Genomic DNA, 19,553 nt, shown 5'->3' on the forward strand with positions numbered 1-19,553 from the left:
GACGGTCTCGCTTACATCCGGTTTTGCCGGCAAACATCGTTGTGTCGTTCGATGATGCTGTGAAAATCGACAATCATCCGTGTTATGGTAGTGTGATATTTTTCAATGCAGATGGCATTTTAAACCGTATGTTCATTTTATTCGTTCCTGATATGCAAATGTTGCAGAGACTTATATTGTATCGATATTTGGTCATAATCTTTGTAGATTGTAAACAAGATCCTTTTTGTGTAGGAAAATTACCCGCTATTTTTGTTTCAAGAAAGTTATCAATGTTTTTAGTTATCGAAGTGTTTAATTCAATAAGATAATAAGAATTATTGACAATCATTTTTGATAATGTAAGAATGTTAATTAATCAAACGATGAAAACCGGTTGTATATACAGCCCGAATTTTCTCTGTTTAACGTTAACCATCTAGTCAATATGAATTTTTATTGTTTAATTTATGACTAATTTTCTTTCGTTCAGTAATGCCTTTTAATTTTTTAGTAGTAATGTTAAATGATATGTTTGTTTTTCATATAACCGAGGAAATGTTCATAATTTAGCATTGACATTGTTTTCATTTTTCAGATATAATCAGCCATGTTTTTGTACAACCTTACACTGCAGAGGGCCACTGGCATAACATGTGCCGTGCATGGCAACTTCTCAGGGTCCAAATTGCAAGAAATTATTGTTTCCAGAGGCAAAATATTAGAGCTGCTAAGACATGATCCAAATACGGGTAAAATTTACCCAGTATTGTCTGTTGAGGTTTTTGGAATGATTCGCTCACTGATGCCATTCAGATTGACTGGTGGATCGAAAGGTATTTTTTTTAAGCTTGCTATTTTAATATCCCATGTATTGATATGTTGTTAAACAATTTTTGTGGCCCATTTGAATACTTTTGGTAATTTTCATGTTGTACATTCCAGATTATGTTGTGGTTGGATCTGATTCTGGAAGGATTGTCATTCTAGAGTATATTGCACAAAAGAACATTTTTGAAAAGGTTTGTTTCTAAGAAAATTTTTATCAAAAGGACATGAGCATTTTTGGATATTCATAGGTTATTTTTGGGCACATATGAATATGCATACAGATGTTTATCTACATTAAGCAGGTCGGGTACACTACCTTATATGGATAGCATTATTTAACACGTGACAGTATTTTCGTCAAACAGATTCTCCAATCCAGAGAATGAGTTGCAATGCATGACGGTCTACAACGTGTCTACGATTCAACAGACGCACGTGGTTTTTGTCTGTTTTATTCACACTATTTAATTGCTTGCCGGAATGTTTGTACATCTTGATTTTTACTTTAGAAGGTAAAAAAGGAAAGATTACGTACCATTAACTTTGTTCCATGCTCACATTAAAAAATACTGTTGTTTTAATTGATCAATTGTTGCTTCAAAAATGATCAGTATCAAACGACTGACAAACATACGCATACAAGTACAAACAGGTTTTGATAAGAAAAAACTGCACAGTTGTGTATTGGTGACTTTATCATTGTGCACTAGAAATAAATACAGGTAACTGTACATTTGTAACATACGTGAATAGCCACGGTAGTAGAAATGCACAAATATACAAACGCAGAAGCGCAAGCTGTGCAGCATATAGTATTTTGTCCGTGAAGCATTCTGATGAATGTCCCTGAAGAAAATATCAACGCGCATTCTAATAATGTTGCTTTAATTATGGGATATCATGTGAAAAAACGGTACTCGCTGCTTCTAATTCTATAGGACGTACCTCTCTTTTGAACAGTGACAATGGGGTATTTAAATAGGTTGATATAAGTCCTCATATGCAATATTTTTTAAATGTGAGCATAGAAATTGAAGTTCAGACATAACTGTCCATATTAATTTCATAAATTCTGAAAAATCATCCATAATGAGTTTCCAAAGGACAATTCAAAATGGTATATATTTTCAATACGCTTTGTATACACTGAAACTTGTAGTAGCCCACAATGCCTTGCAACTCATTCACCTGATTGGTTTGTCGATAAAAGTAAACAGATGGCTAATTTAGTATGCAAATTTATGCCGACGTCACAGAATATAGTGGTCTCGACCTGTTAAGAAATGTTAAATGTCCATCTAATGGAAATAGGTAAAACTATTTTAGCAGTTTATTTTAGTACCAGGTTATATAGATGCTTATGTTCTCTTTTGAGAAAAACAACTCTTTCTTTCCTATATGCACACTTTGTTTAAGGAAACCTCTTTAATTCAGTACTTTGGATGTAAAAAAAAACTGAATGTTAATTATATCTTTTCAATTTCATATTTCAATAGGTTCATCAGGAAACATTCGGAAAAAGTGGATGTAGAAGAATAGTCCCCGGACAGTACCTTGCAGTAGATCCAAAGGGCAGGGCTGTCATGATAGGTAAGTCTCAACTGTGTAAGTTGGTCTTAAAACTTTCTATTTTATGCCATATCCATGGTGTTAAGATGTCTCCCATCTGCTGGTGTTTAACCGTCGGTCCTTTGCCATGCAAATCCATCACTCTAGCTGAAGGGTTTACCCACTAGCCAGAGCAAGTAGGAACACCATACATTCAGGGTTTGACATTAAGTTTTTTAATTACTAGACCAGTCGGGCTACCTCAGCAATTTTTCACTAGCCCTGACTCTTTTACTACTAGCCCTGACCAATTTTGACAAAAATAAACTAAAAGTAATGACAACCATAAAATATAAAATACCTGTTTCTGTTTAGTTGTATTGATTTATCTTTACCAATAATGAATCATTCAAACACTATTTAAGGTTTAATTTTATTCAAACTGTACTAATAACTAGACACGATCTCGTTGCGAGCAACGAGGAGGTCTTCCGTCTGATTTTAGAATTTGAGATACATGTTCGATCTTGATTTTGCTATTTAACAGCTAAACATGATTTAGAATAGAAAAACGGGGTCTACATTCTAAGGGCCAGATACTATTTTGTTTCAGGGATAAGAGCTTTGTTCAAAAAGTGTTTAGAAATTCGTTACCGTTCTTGAGATATCTGAGAAAAAATTTTTTTAGGGGCCAGTCCCTTACCTCCTTATTGGAGTCGCTGAACCAAATTTTGAAGGTTGCGTTTTGTATAGTACATTATTTTGAGCATCTTTTCTTCTACACTGCATTTCAAAATATTTTCCTTTTTGAGATATAGCTTGTCATAGTTTATGGACTCATCACCCCTAAAAAATCCTTATTCCATAACACATGAATAAATCATTACAGTACTTGGATACAGAACTGTGAGATAATCATATTTGCTTCTATAACCGTTCACAAAATATCCCTCAGTAAAGGGCTACAAATAAAAGACTTTAGAGCCCTTTGGTCCCCTAATTTTAGGGGTCAGCCCCTTTTTCTTGATATCAAAAAAAAGGTCATTTAAATCTCAACACATTTTGTTCAACAACTGTTTAGAAATTCGTTACCGTTCTTGAGATATATGGGAAAGAACATTTTAGGGGCCGATCCCTTAACTCCTTATAGGGGCCATTTAACGACATTTTGAAAATTGCATCTGATTAAGTTCATCATTCTGAGCATCTTTTCTTCTATACTGCATTTTAAAATATTTTTCCTTTATGTGATATATGTGATCAAAATTCTGGACTTTTGGCCCCTAAAAACCCCTAATTACGTAACACATGATAACATCATTACATTGCTTGGATACATAACTTTAAAATAAACATATTTGCTTCTATAACTGTTCACAAAATACCCCTCAGTAAAGAGCTACAGATGAAAGACTTTAGAGCCCTTTAGTCCCCTAATATTAGGGGCCAGCCCCTTTTTCTTGATATCAAATGAAAGGTCTTGTAAATATACACTTTTTTTGCATTAAATGTGTTAACAAAATATTTTTCAGAAAAGAGATAAACTAAGAAAACCATGAAAAATTACGACGTTTTTTTAGTCTCAATTTTCGGGACCAGTCGAGCTTTAACGCCTTTTGAGCATAACAAATATAAATGCCAAATTGCACATCTACAATCTCTTGTCTACAATCCCTGAAAGTTTGAATTCAATATCTTTTACCGTTTAGGAGGAGATCCCTGGACAAGCCGACCCTCTGAAAATCGCTAAAACGTCATTTTCTCAAGAACGGAAATGACGTCATCAAAATAAAAAAATGTATATTAAGTTCGGACTAATATCTATTAGATCTGAAAGTTTCACGAAAATCGATTCAGCCATTTCCGAGAAATGGCCTGCACAAATTTTGTAAGAAAAAAAAAAATAATAATAATAGGGAAAAAGAAACGGAACGAAAACAATAAGGTCTTCCGTTGGAAAACGGAAGACCTTAATGATACAAGTATTCAATGGTTGACAAGGGACCAACAAAACTTTAGGGAGATCGACTTTATATTCTCCTTAACAGAGAAACATGGAGAAGTTTAAGAAATCTGGGAGACTTTTATTACTTGACAATGGCATAACAATAATGAAGATATACACAGATTTAAACTTTAATAATTTAAATTAGATTAGAAACAAGTCATTATGATTAAAAAATAAAACAAATTCTAAAAATTGAAAAAAAAATTATCAAGTTTATTTAATTTAAATTATTTGATGTACATGTATTCCTACATTCTATAGATCAAATGTTTTGTAAATAAAATCAGTCTCTGTTTTTTAGTGTATTTTGGTGGCATTAGTCCAACCCAATAACCATTATCAATCTGTTGAGGATTTAGATTTTTTAAAAAGATATTATAACTGTAAACAAAGGGTTTTGATTATTTTAGCATAAATTTGGCAGTGTTATTAGCTAATTACAAGTTACCAACAAATTCAATGTTATATCAACACTAGCCTTAAAGTAATAAACATCGTTTTGTACAGCATGTGGTTGCATCACCTGTATTTATAACCCCTAAAGATAAGACAGACTAAATTAATCACAAGAGGCATAAACTGAGTTTTGAAGACGTCTTTAGAATGAAATAGTTATCATTTTATTGCCCTTGGGGTTAATTTACACAATTATATGAACTCCGTGTAAAGGGCGACTTGGACTTTTCGTTCGGAGGAAATTCCGGCGAAGTTACCGATCAAAAAGTATTTCCCCCATTTCATCCTCTAGGTTAGTCCTTGGGTTGTACCTAAATTACGGTTTGTAGAATTTAAGCCTGTTAGGAAAAGGTGCTTTTACTTCTATTGATATTAATATTACATAAAAAGCATGTGCACACTTTTTTTTCACACGACCAGTCGGGCTAGTACACAGACATTTAACCCGACCGGACCTATCATTTACTAGACAATGTCGGTCGGACGTGCCTTAGTGTCGAACCCTGACATTTGACTACCATTCAAACTCTAAGATCAGAACTATTGTTCAATAAAATAGTGTAATATTTATAATTGCAGGAGCAGTAGAGAAGCAGAAATTGGTGTACATTTTGAACAGAGATGCCTCTGCAAGACTGACCATCTCCTCGCCCTTAGAAGCCCACAAAGCCAATACACTAGTTTACCACATGGTTGGGGTGGATGTTGGCTTTGAAAATCCTACTTTTGCCTGTCTTGAAATTGATTATGAGGTAATTTAATTCAAAAATACTAAGTCTTTATTTAAGAAAAGAACAACATGCATAATTTTAAACTTTTTAATAAAATAAGCTACACATATGTACTTACAATGTTAGAAACATGCATGCTGAATTTCACTAATGTACATTACAGGAAGCTGATATGGATCACACAGGAGAAGGTGCAAAGAACACACAGCAGCTATTGACTTACTACGAGTTGGATTTGGGATTAAATCATGTAGTTAGAAAATACTCCGAATCCCTTGAAGAGCATGCTAACTTCCTTATATCTGGTAAGTGTGAAAAATAGATTTAATACTAAATATCGTATAGATACAAGTGTTTTAAGAAATACCTTTGATATCTAAGAACAATATTCATGTATTGTGTGTAAACTTGTTTTAATATAAAATTCTTCTGAATTTGATTGTTAATAGTACCTGGAGGCAGTGATGGTCCCAGTGGAGTCTTGATATGTTCTGAAAATTACATCACCTACAAAAATCTGGGTGACCAGCCAGACATCAGGTGTCCCATTCCAAGGAGAAGGGTGAGTCAAAAACGAATATCCCTAAATTCTGATACTGTGAGATGTTGGATGTTGTTCTGTCATATGATAAAACTTCAGTAATACTGATAAGGAGGAATAAATTTTTAGAGCTATCATCCACTGAATGTAAGATTGACCTACCTTGTGCATGTTAGAACTTGGATAAACTGAGTAGATCTGTCAATGTTTTACCAAGCAAGTTACATGTAAAGTTATTAAAAGATTGGTGGAAAAAATCTTTTTAAATATTTGTTTTTTCATTTCTTAAATCAGAATGACCTTGATGATCCTGAGAGAGGAATGATTTTTGTCTGCAGTGCAACACATAAAACTAAAGTAAGTAGAGACTTGAGAGAAGGTACATTTTCTTTGCTGACCAAATTTGAATAAAGATATATTTACACTGATTATTGTTTTGCGAGTCCTTACACTGTCTATAATTTACAGAGCATGTTCTTTTTCCTGGCACAAACTGAACAAGGAGATATCTTCAAAATCACACTAGAGACAGATGAAGACATGGTATGCTTACTAGTTTAATTTTGAGAACAGTTTTGGTTAAATGAAACATTTACTTACAAATTTTCAAATCTTTACTTCTCAACATAATGTTTTAAGCATTTAGTTTACTCCTGAAATAAGTTAAGGGTTGTTTAATGTCATATTTATGGTTTTGATTTTTAAAAAAAGTTGGTTAATTGCAAATAATAAAGTCTTGATATGCAAATGAATTTCTCAATACTGTTATGACTTTTGTTCTTCTGTGTAATTTCAGGTCACAGAAATCATATTGAAGTATTTTGACACAGTTCCTGTTGCAGCCAATATGTGTGTGCTGAAGTCTGGGTTTCTCTTTATTGCATCAGAGTTTGGAAACCAGTAAGTGTTAATGTGACAGTTGAGAACATTTTGTATAACCTGAATGGAGTCAGTTTGATAATGTAATTTTTTGTCTCGTCCAGTTACTTATACCAAATCGCTCAGTTAGGAGATGATGATGAAGAACCTAGATTCAGCAGTGCATCACAATTAGAGGAAGGTGAACCTCACTTCTTCTCGCCTCGACCTCTGAAAAACCTGGTACAGGTTGATGAGATGGACAGTTTGTCACCCATCACACACTGTCAGGTATGTTCCTAAAACTGCAGAGATTGCAATTTAGATGACAGCAATGAAAATCTGAGCCAAAAATGATTTTCTATTAATCATACTTACATTTTTTAAATGAACTTTGTATTTGCTTTCCAGATAGCTGATTTGGCCAATGAGGACACCCCACAGTTGTATACTCTCTGTGGAAGGGGCCCCAGGTCCACATTGAGGGTACTAAGGCATGGATTGGAGGTAAGGATTGAATGTCTTTCTTTCTGCTCTGCATAAGAATTTAATCAAGCTGTTTTCTATGCATATGGTTTAAAAGATTTGTAATTGATTGATAATATTTTTTCTTTGTGATGTGTAATTTTTTAGGTCTCTGAAATGGCTGTGTCCGAACTTCCTGGTAACCCCAATGCTGTCTGGACTGTCAAAAAGAATATTGATGGTAATGTTTACTTTATTCACAGAGACAAATGTGGGTCCTTGCACAATACATCATGGTGCCAATGTTGGGAACAGTAAAACAAGTCATTTGACAAATATTTGAATGTCGGAGAATTTGAAAAAAAGGTTCTACCAAAAACACAAATCAAATATTTGTCTTCACTTCCAGTTGAAAAACTGAGAACAGATACTTCTTATTTGTAGGTACACTGGATTTAAGGTGTCTTCATTGCAAAAATGTTATTAAAGTTAATGATCCATGAAATTTTGTGAATTGGAAAGATTACAAACTTGTATCTTTACCAAGCTTTACAATAGCAGGGACCCACGAAATAGAACAATTCTAATAAAGGCTGGTGTTTGGAAACTCTCCTTCACCATGCCTACTTTCTCATTTCAGGTGCTGTTGCAGATATTGGCTGAACCCTAGTACAGGTGGGTATATTTATTGTGTTTCCTGTGAAGTAAGCCGTCACTGAATAGGAATTGAATCCTAATTCCACCCGTTACAGCCTACTGCTTTATCAGTCATTCACATTTTCATTGTCAAACATGATTTATCAGTCCATGGAAATACAAGTTGGGGATTAATATTCATTCTGTGAGCCGAAAGTCTTTAGAATGTTAAAATCTATTCACTTGTTACTTGTATCTTCTTTTTACATTTAGTTGGTGTTAGTAATAACTTGAATCCTTGCTGTTCAAAAAATAGTTGCTATATTTATAGACTACAGAGGCAAAGCTTAGCCCATTCTTCCTTAGAATGTGTACTCCTCCATTACACATCTGAGCACTGTTTCTTTACAGATGAATTTGATGCATACATTATCGTGTCCTTCGTGAACGCTACCCTGGTACTGTCCATTGGAGAGACTGTAGAGGAAGTGACGGACTCTGGTTTCCTGGGAACCACACCAACACTGTCCTGCTCACAGCTCGGAGATGATGCTTTGGTGCAGGTAAACATTGACCATTTTAAGCCAAGTAATTCTTTTTAGCTCACCGAGACGAAGTCAGGGGGAGCTTATGCTATACCATCGGCATTGGCGTCTGGACCTGGTTAAGGTTTTTGTTGCAGGTCCTGTATCTAAACTATTACTTGTTAATAAGGAACGTGATTAACAAAAAGTAATTTGAATGGATCTGAAATTGACATAGTGTTTCATAGTGTAACTTATTCTGACCTTGTGTACATTAGTGATGATAGACAACTTTCTCCACTTCATATGAGAAACTAATGATTATTATGGAATCTGAGATGTACACATCAATGGAAATTACATGTGCATGCAACTTCATCTGTGTTCTGGTATAAAATTTATTAAATTGTATGACCTTTTTTTATACTAGATTTATCCTGATGGAATTCGTCACATCCGATCAGACAAAAGAGTTAATGAGTGGAAGACGCCAGGGAAAAAGAGCATTGTCAAATGTGCCGTCAACCAGAGACAAGTGGTTATAGCCCTAACTGGGGGAGAACTGGTCTACTTTGAAATGGACCCAGTAAGTTGCTCTGCAAACATAATTCTACTTACATAATTTGCCCATTGTTTATTTTTAGATTGGGCATTGTTACTATAATGATTTTATCAGTGATGATAAGCTTTACCCTTCTCCAAATGAGAAGACTGTGATATAATACAGCTTATCTGAGATGAAATAGTGATATTTCTTATATTTTGAAGATCTTTTTAGCTTGGTTTAATCTTTGATTTATTGTATTGTAGACAGGACAGTTGAATGAGTACACAGAGAGGAAGGAGATGTCCTCCGAGGTGGTGTGCATGGCCCTAGGTAGAGTCCCCGTGGGTGAACAGAGATGTCGCTTTCTGGCAGTAGGCTTGTCTGATAACACTGTCAGGATCATCTCATTGGATCCCTCGGTAAGTCCACAAAAATCTTCAACATTTTTCTATAAAAGCTTTTTCAGTTGCATATGCTTCAAGTAATCTTCAAATATTGATTTTAATTCATTAAGTTCACAAGTCCAGTAAAATACAAGGAAAAACTCTACATGCATATATATGCTATATCTTCATTGATTTAAAGAGCTGTGTTTTGTTTGACAGGATTGTTTGTCACCACTGAGTATGCAGGCCTTGCCGGAGCCTTCCGAGTCCTTGTGTATTGTAGAGATGGGGGGAACTGAAGCCAAAGAAGAAACAGGGGAGCCTGGCACTGTAGGGGGCCTGTTCCTGAACATTGGACTTCAGGTATTACTTGATCTCTTGATTTTATTGTTCACATGCACTATGTGTAAAATAGAGCTGTTGAGATCTTCGCATTATCTAAGATTTCTGATGAAAGAGGAGATCTGTCTTTCTCTGTGGCCAGTAATATGATGCTATTATCCGTGTTTCAACTGAAAAGCATTGATTACAACTTAATTTGACTGATTACTGGTTATAAGATTTTTATAATGAATGTAAAGAAATAGTGACCTTGCTAGGTGAATCCATTACATGTCCGTACAATATATTTTAGAACGGTGTATTGCTGAGGACGGTGTTGGACAATGTTACAGGGGATCTCTCGGACACTAGGACTAGGTACCTGGGAGTAAGACCCGTCAAGTTGTTCAGAATCTCAATGCAAGGCTCAGAGGCTGTAAGTTTACTGTTTGATAAAACATCTATCTTTTAGAAACAGCTTTACATATTTCTTTATTTTTCTTCTGGAGGTACATTTATAATATCTATATTGATGATTTTAAATAAAACAATTAAACAATCTTACATTCATTTTCTCTTGTGGAATTTAAAGAAGAAAATCTTGAGGAAAATATAATCTGACCAGAAGAAATCCACTTACTTGAGAATCATTGTGATTTAAAACATGTTACAGGTTTTAGCCATGTCCAGCAGATCATGGCTTAGCTATACCTATCAGAACAGATTTCATCTTACACCCTTGTCATACGAAACACTGGAATACGCATCAGGTTTTGCATCAGAACAGTGTCCAGAAGGCATTGTCGCCATCTCTACCAACACCTTGAGGTAAGAGGCATTTAGTATTTAATCCTATACAAATACATTTATATTCATTTCTGTTTTCCTACTGCAGTTGAATTATGTTTAATGCTTAATCATCCAAGGTTGTATTGTAATCATTTGGAAAATAAATTTTTGCATTTCAGAATTTTGGCTTTAGAGAAACTGGGAGCTGTGTTTAACCAGGTATCTCACCCTCTTCAGCACACACCAAGGAAATTTGTGATACACCCAGAGACAAACAATCTGATAGTGATAGAGACAGAGTACAATGCTTACACAGAGGCCACAAAGATGGAGAGGAAACAACAGATGGCAGAGGTAGGCCTAGGTTCATCTCCTCTGATATTATGAGAGATAAACTATGTGTTGGTTTTGTAATTAAGGATTTTAATACCTTAATGTAAATCATTACAGGAAATGGTAGAGATGGTAAGTGCTGAGGAGAGAGAAATGGCAGCAGAGATGGCCGCTAACTTCCTGAATGAAGAGCGGTCAGAGAGTATATTTGGAGCCCCAAAGGCTGGTCCTGGAATGTGGGCATCCATCATCAGAATTATCAACCCAATCTCTGGCAATACATTGGAAAAAATTCAGCTGGAACAGAACGAATCTGTGCACAGGTAAGTCATGGTTAATTATGGAAAAGTTACTAAAATTTTGTTTACCTTGTGTCATGAAAATGATGTTTTTCCGTGTTTCACCTGATCAGTGATTACAAACTTTACATTATCTGATTCATGACATTAAGGGATAGGTGTGACAGTTATGTTGGCAGAATACAGATTTTCAGAAGTATTCATTTTACTCCTTTTAGGGAATGTACCTTGATATGTACTGTAAAGTGTAAGCTCATGATCATTTCATTCTTTTTTAGCATTGCTTTGTTGAAGTTTGCCAGTCGAGGTGATGATCAGTTTGTATTGGTTGGTGTTGCAAGAGACCTAGTGTTAAATCCACGATCTTTGACTGGAGGATTTCTTTATTTGTATCAATTGGAAGATGGAGGGGAATCCTTGAAGTTGCTGCACAAAACTCCTGTGGAAGATGTGCCTGGGGCTATTGCTTCATTTCAGGGTCGCGTTCTCATTGGAGTTGGAAGATATCTAAGAATATATGACATAGGAAAAAAGAAAATGTTAAGAAAGTGTGAAAACAAGGTAAGTTACTATGTCTTTAGAAAAAAGAATTGGGCAAACTATCAATGTGAATGTATAACCATGAAAATTTTAATGCAATTTTATTCTTGAACATTCTTTTAACTTTTTAGAGCATTCCCAATTATGTGTCGGCAATTCATACAGTTGGCAACCGTATCATTGCGTCGGACGTTCAGGACAGCTTTCATTTTGTGCGATACAAGCGACAGGAGAACCAGTTGATTGTGTTTGCTGACGACACAAACCCACGGTGGATCACGGCCTCCTGTTCTCTGGACTACAACACAGTGGCTGGGGCAGACAAATTTGGAAACATCACAATTGTAAGTTTCATTGTCTTGATGAAACTAATTGATGTAGTTGAGAGAGAGATTTATACATATAAATCTCTTATGGTAAAATGCAGTTAGATTTTCCATATGAATAGATAAATATCTTAGCATTTGTTTGTTTCCACAGATCAGGTAGTAAATATCCTTGAATTTGTTTGTTTCCACAGATCAGACTACCTGGAGATGTTAGTGATGATGTGGATGAGGATCCCACAGGAAACAAAGCCTTGTGGGATAGGGGTCTGCTGAATGGGGCATCACAGAAGGTGAGTCTACACTTACTGCTGAGTTTCGAGAAAAAAAATCCTTTTGTTAAATTTTATACTATTTAAAAAAAAAGCAATAAAAGTGTTAAGTATTTTGGCCAAACATAGAAAATGTTTTGATTTATATATTCTTTTAAATCGTCATATACCATTATGTTTTTACAGACATTGATACATTAAAAACTGAAGTTTAGTACAGGCTTGGACATTGAAAAATCCTGTTGCATCAATTCCATTTAAAAGAGCAACTTAGAAGCAGTAATTCAATCTTTGTTTCTTTTCTCAGGCTGATGTGATGATGAACTTCCATCTGGGTGAGATGGTGACATCCCTGCAGAAGGCCACATTGATCCCAGGAGGTTCAGAATCTCTGGTCTACACCACCCTGTCTGGAGGAATAGGAATGCTGGTGGCATTCACTTCTCATGAGGTAGGGTGAACTCATAAAGCTCTCTGATTCAATAAAGAAATACATGTATAATTACAAATGTTACTTTTGTATTCTTGAAAGCAGATATTCTTGTATTAATGCTTTGAGAAATGCTTTTAAATGATGGTACATTATTTGAGTATATTACTTAAATCTTTTGAATAATGTTTTAGGACCATGATTTCTTCCAACATTTGGAGATGTACATGAGGACGGAGCATCCACCCCTGTGTGGACGAGATCATTTGTCCTTCAGGTCCTACTACTATCCTGTCAAGGTAGGTGATTCTAGATTCGCTTCTTGCTTTGTTAATCACAGTATCAGGCCCCAACATCATTAACATTTTGAAATTACTCAACTGGGCTCTCAACTGGAATCCAGAGGTAAAGCCTCTGCTGTGAGGCTAAGAAGTCTAAGAAAGTTGGTGATGATGGAGTCTGCACTTTCAATACTTGCTGTGATTGACAATTGTTTCACAGCCTTGGTTGTTTTTGTCATTGTAGAATGTGATAGATGGAGACCTGTGTGAAATGTTCAACTCAATGGATCCTGTCAAACAGAAGAGTGTGTCGGAGGAGTTGGACAGAACACCAAGTGAAGTAAGTACATATTTCAGGAAACCCCAGGAGTTGTTGACTATGTAGAGAGTGAACAAACGTTTCCAAACTCTCTTTTTAAGTTTTTTTTCTTAATGTTGTAAATTTGTGTTATCTTTTGCAGGTTTCAAAGAAACTTGAAGACATCCGAACCAGATACGCTTTCTAATTGGATGGTGTGTGTATATGCATGATAATTCTGACAGTGGTGAATAAGACCTGTACACAGGACTTTAAATACAATGAGACAGTGTACCCCACCCAAGATGAAGAGGAGACATCCACAGTGATTGTTTGTAAATGTACAAATTTGACATTTGTTATAAAATGTTCCTCAGTCAGCAGTCAATGTTACATGCACATTCAATATCATTTGACCAGAGTGTGTTTTGTACATTGATTTTTATCATAATCATGAAAAGCAACTTATCATTGTACATTGACAGTCATCATTCATGTCTGTTTGGATATTTTTTTTTAAATATACATGTACCTGTATTTAATATTTGTTCTCTGCGATTGCAATTATTCTTGTTTGTTTATTGTGCAAGTGTAGAAGAACATCAAGAACCAGTTACTGAATATCTTCAGTCAAGAATTGACAACTTTTCTGTCACTGAAAATTGAGCTAAATTATTTCATATTGCTGTTGTCTAATTGTTTAAGTTCATGATCAGACTCTTGATTAACTGGAAGTTGTAAAGTAATGGCCATATGAGAAGAATAAATCAATGATTGACTTAATGCGGTTTGAAGTTGTTTTTTTCTAGATAGAGATGCTACTATATTATTTTTAATGTGGGAGAAGAAAAAAAAAATATGAAGAGCTGTATTCATTGGTAGAAATACTGGTTTTTACCCATAAACGACATTTCAAATCAGGTGAATGTAGTCGTTGATTTAGTGTACCAGTATTTGAATGACTTAATGCTCTATGCGGTTAGATGTGTACTAGTATCGATAATTAAAACATCTGATACTATTCACATCAGTGTTAATTCCTCTTTCTGTAATACTATACCATGCCCACACAGGCTCATAACGATCCATAGAGAAATTTAACATTTTCGTCGACTTTTAAATACAATGTATCTCGGCGTCGCTAAAATTTTATTTCAGTAAATTTTCATTTGTCCAATATAAGGCAATAATAAAGGCGAAGGTGTACTGCACGTAAAGTTCAACGGGGATACAATACGTATGTTTACTACGGGTGGTAGTGTACGGAAGGTTGGAGGTGTGAATCAGCTGTCGGGCTTCCGGTACTCGAAGAGTCACTGCATTAAGTATCAAATGCATTGTTACCTGGTTAAGGAACTCGCTTTTGGAATTTTTAATTTAAAACCTGTGTTTTGTCGGTGCATATGAGATTTTTACCTATTGTTTTTTTAGTTGTACCATCATCTACGTACTCATTTTTCTGTGTGAACTGAATGCAACAAAAATAACGTTGAAACCCTGGCTGGGGAAGGGCATGCGCGGATCTTGAGACTTGGAGATTTATATGTTTTCAAATTCACATACTAGTTGCATAATTCCTTAAAATAGGTATCGGGACCCCCTCCACACCCCCACAACCCCCGAAAACAAAATTATTCTTCCGACCCCCCCCCCCCCCTCCGGAAAAAAAATGTTCAGGATCTGCGCATCAGAAAGGTACAAAAAATGAAATTATTCAATAACAAAAATCACAAGCATTGCCAATAAGGAAGAAGGACTTCTTTAGCAGAAACATTAAAAACGACCTCTTTGCAGTATACTTCCTGGATTAACGAACTCATTATCTACTCATGTACTCGTACATGTAGATCACTTCTTTCAAGTACTAGTTGGCCAGGCTTTAATGATAGGTCCACTAACTGTGTGTATATGATATGCTGGATTGATAAAGATGAGTCGCTGATACTGAATAAGCTATATTAAAAGGGGTGGTTGGTCGTCACTATACGTAATAACTTGGAGAAGAAGTGTTTGTAAAATGATACATCACAAAACCTAAACTATAAAATGGGTTTTTCTTTACCAAATGATGGCTAAACATTTAAGGTTCACTGGAGATGTGAAAAGTAATTTGTTAAAAATCCAGCCTCCTTAGGGGGACATGATGGATGTTGCCATTTTTAAACTAAATTTATCTCTTTGAGGAGAAGACTCCGTATAATCATACATTTTATATAGGAAAATTCTCAGATTTTAAAGTTAAAATATTTTTCTTTACTGTATAATAATAAATGGTTAATAGTAATTTTAATATTTTTTATAAGGCAAAGCATTACTTTTAGTGGGAGTGGGATTTAGAACAAATTACCGACCGAGTCAGAAATGTAGGTATAATTAGAAATCAAGTTAAAATCGTAGCATTGAACTTACTATATATACATTGTAAAAGTGTGATTCAGAATAGGATGAAAAAAAAACCATGATTATTATGTGTTATCAAAACAAGTGTCGTGCTTGGAGCCATGAATTGAAAAACTGGAAAAGGTGAAAAAGCAAACATTGTACATGTATACTGAAAAATACACATCATATAGATTATAAAGGCGTCAAAAATCTGCGACAGTCTCGCTTCCAGTCTTCGAATCATGAAAAATAAAACCCGATCGAAGGTTTCGTAGACAGTTCCTCTCTGCTATTTTCCACAAATATGGAGATTATGTTTATAGAGTAACAAAGGTTTTACAGTACCACTAACTTGAGAATAGAGGAAAGTTGTGGGGTTTTTTTTCCAGCTATAGGATGCTCCACTCATATCATTAAGGATGACGTTTACTCAGAATGAAAAAAAAATTCCACTGATGATAATGAAAAACCAACTATTATATAAATAGTGCCTGTTTGGGAGGGTAACTGTTGAAATTGACACCCCGAGACAACCATTGTCAACCGACGCGAAGCGGAGGTTGACAATGGTATTCGAGGGGTCTCAATTTCAACAGTTACCCTCCCAGACAGGCACTATTTATTTTATTATACTGAATGTCTAAATTTTAAAGAAAATTTTACTGCTTTTATATAGAAATGAAGTGAATTCTACGGCGAACCGTACGCGCATAATTTACGCGCATGTAACAATTCGTTGTGTTACCCGTTGCCAAGTGTGTTGCTAACGCTGAGGGTAATAGAACAGATTACCAACTGCGTCTAAACCAATCAGATTTCAGTATTTAACATGAAAGTATAATAATATATGTTATAGACCATACATGGTAGAATTATTCTTCACTTTCCAAAAAGTAGGTCAATGACCTTATTTTTGAGTTAATGGTCATTGAATATTGTTTGAAAATTTAAGAAAAATCCATAAAAATGTTACACTATGATTGAGATTTTCTTCATTGTAAAAATAATACAAATTGCTTAATTTTATAGATATTCTAGTCCGAATTTTATCTATCAGTTCACAGGGGCATCGTATCCGCTCTACACTCTATGACATATATATAAATAATACACGAGAACGAGAAAAATTGAATGAGTTGGCCAACGGTCAGTAAACAAATTAGAGACTGACCATGTGATTCCAAAAATATATATTTATATACTGTTTACGATATTGTGAAGGAATCTTTTTTGGATTTTTTGAATTCCCTTTGCATTGCACACTTGAATTTAACTGTTGTTGACCTCGCCGAATCACTTCATTTGATATTTCTTATAGAATAGATCTATAGTTTATGACACATGCACTTAACAAGGAATCCTTAATTCTTCGTCCCAAGCCAGCATTTCCCTACTAAGATCGCTTGCGATTATGGGAGTCCTTATATCAACTTCAGAAACCCTGGTTTTAAAATCCTGGTTGATTTAAAATAAACTTTTAAAAAAAAGCCACTTACGCCCTATTTCCAGGGACTTGTATATTATGCATTTGCTTATATTGCTAATTCTGAACAATGCGCCAAAAATTATGTTTGCATAACATGAACATGTATCATTGTCTTTCACTCGTACTTATTACATACCTGGGGACAATAACTCTGATTTCACGCCTTCATTGTTTGCCGATTATATACAACGATTGTTTGAGTTATGAACTAATTCCTCTTTAGACAGTTAGTTCAATTTACTTGCAAATATAAAGTAAAAATTTATTTACAAATCACTGACATAGAACTGATTTATTTTGGAAGCCTCAACGCTAATTTACCTTCTCATTAAAATATTTTCCCCGTATTTAATGTTTTTATATATGAACTTTATCGGGCTTTTATGTAAAACTTCTTTCAAGCTAAGGTATCTCACTCCTCACGTTTTGATTTCATTGCGTAAATGATCATTATATTTAAAATGAATAGGATTTTATTTATTTCATCACCACAAAAAGATTAATATTTCTAAATTACACAACATTCATAAAGAAAATTCATTTGATTTCAAGAAACACATGTTTGTTTGGGGAACTTTTTTGTGCAAAAGTTTTTTTTAGACGAAAATGACAGAAAGAAGCAATTTTATGAATTTTCAATTTAATATGCGTTTCTTTTCATTATACTTTATTTATTATTCAAATTCTAACATTTGATAGGTTTGTAAATTATTCTATAGGATCTGTGTGATCTGTACAAAATGAAATCTTGAGAGAGTGATAGACATTTAGCATAAATCATTCAAATATATATAAAATGTCTAAATTTTTTAAGCCAAATTTTACGAGAATTATACCTTTGAAGCCCTATATGAGTATATCTAAAATTTGACATCACTGACCCCTATGTCTTATTATGTCAAAACGACACTAAATACATATCTAGGCAAATTGGATAAATCTTATAAAATTCTTGATATTCAATAAGATTTTATTCTAAATCAAATTGTAACTATTAAATTGTCTAAGTGCAAAAAGGTCACAATAAGTTTATGCAGCTTCTTGTAGTCTATAAAATTTTTTCGTAATCCCTTTATTCAGTGTGACCATTGTGCATAATTTAAAACAATATTTTAAGAAATAAGTTTGCTTAATCAAATATACTGACAAAAGGTCAAATTAAATTGGCCATAACTCAGAGCAGAAACATTACGAAAGACGAATAGTGCCACATAAAAAAATATTTTTATCTCGTAATTACGAGAAAAGATCTCGTTATTACGAGTTAATTTTCTCGTAATTACGAGAAAAGATCTCGTTATTACGAGTTAATTATCTCGTTATAACGAGAAAAGATCTCGTTATAACGAGTGAATTATCTCGTAATTACGAGAAAAGATCTCGTTATTACGAGTTAGTTATCTCGTAATTACGAGAAAAGATCTCGTTATTACGAGTGAATTATCTCGTAATTACGATAAAAGATCTCGTTATTACGAGTTAATTATCTCGTTATTACGAGAAACGATCTCGTTATTACGAGAAAAGATCTTTTCAAAATGGCGCGTTTCATTATTCTATTCTCTTTATGTCAAGTGTATGAACTACTGCAATGTCTTTTATTATACACATACTTAGCATAATCATCGCTTAGTAGCATAAACAGAATTTGATATAAAATCGGACCAATCAGTTTTAACGAAATTTCAGAAGAAGGAGCAAAGCAGGTTGATTGATGAATTGATTGAACTATTTATTGATTAGAAGGATACGTGTAATTTATTTTCAGACTCCAAAATGTTGATATACAAAATCAATTATTTTCAATATACATATAGGTTGTGTATGAACACATATTTTTTTATGTGGCCCTATCCGTCTTTCGTAGAAACATAGTCTAACATAAGTTATTTGAACACTGACCCCCCTCCCCCCCCCCCCCCCCCATTATCTGTGAATTTTTTATATGTTTTGTCTACAGATTTCAATGATAAATTTCTCAAGAAATTCTTGATTCAAAAACATTGAGGAGTGGGAATCCGTAATTCAAGTTTAACTTTAGTTATTCCCAAAATAATCTTTAGCACAAACAAGCAAAAAGACGAGTTTCTTGTTATAAAAAATATAATTCTGATTTAGATAGCTTCGGTAATATTAACACATATATTTCCTTTTGAGAGAAAATATCGTTATTAGAGAATTTTGTGTGTATTAAAATGTTATTTGCAATATTTTCATAAATATCATAGTTCCCGGGAAACGTGTGTTCATTGACTGTCATTTGTGGTTTTATTATTTCCGTATTGC

General features: G+C 34.3%; 1 protein-coding gene across 2 annotated transcripts; it reads left to right on the forward strand.

Moving 5' to 3' along the window:
* On the forward strand, positions 1-14,182 carry LOC128187968 (splicing factor 3B subunit 3-like). 2 transcript variants are annotated; one of them, XM_052858698.1, is made up of 28 exons: positions 1-126; positions 578-815; positions 925-1,001; positions 2,307-2,400; positions 5,402-5,574; positions 5,717-5,858; positions 6,003-6,115; positions 6,389-6,451; positions 6,563-6,637; positions 6,891-6,994; positions 7,078-7,243; positions 7,364-7,459; positions 7,586-7,658; positions 8,465-8,616; positions 9,008-9,163; positions 9,388-9,543; positions 9,730-9,873; positions 10,145-10,267; positions 10,505-10,659; positions 10,800-10,974; positions 11,071-11,276; positions 11,531-11,813; positions 11,924-12,136; positions 12,313-12,411; positions 12,698-12,841; positions 13,015-13,119; positions 13,346-13,441; positions 13,563-14,182. In XM_052858698.1, exons 2-28 carry the CDS (start codon positions 590-592, stop codon positions 13,605-13,607), a joined length of 3,654 nt encoding a protein of 1,217 aa, XP_052714658.1. In that variant the 5' UTR covers positions 1-126; positions 578-589; the 3' UTR covers positions 13,608-14,182. The 2 variants fall into 2 exon arrangements, with proteins under 2 accessions (XP_052714658.1, XP_052714659.1); XM_052858699.1 differs by having other exon boundaries at positions 4-87.
* Positions 14,183-19,553: the final 5,371 nt, after the last annotated feature.

Source organism: Crassostrea angulata, chromosome 6, assembly GCF_025612915.1.
Source record: "Crassostrea angulata isolate pt1a10 chromosome 6, ASM2561291v2, whole genome shotgun sequence".
In the NCBI taxonomy this organism is placed as follows: domain Eukaryota; kingdom Metazoa; phylum Mollusca; class Bivalvia; order Ostreida; family Ostreidae; genus Magallana; species Magallana angulata.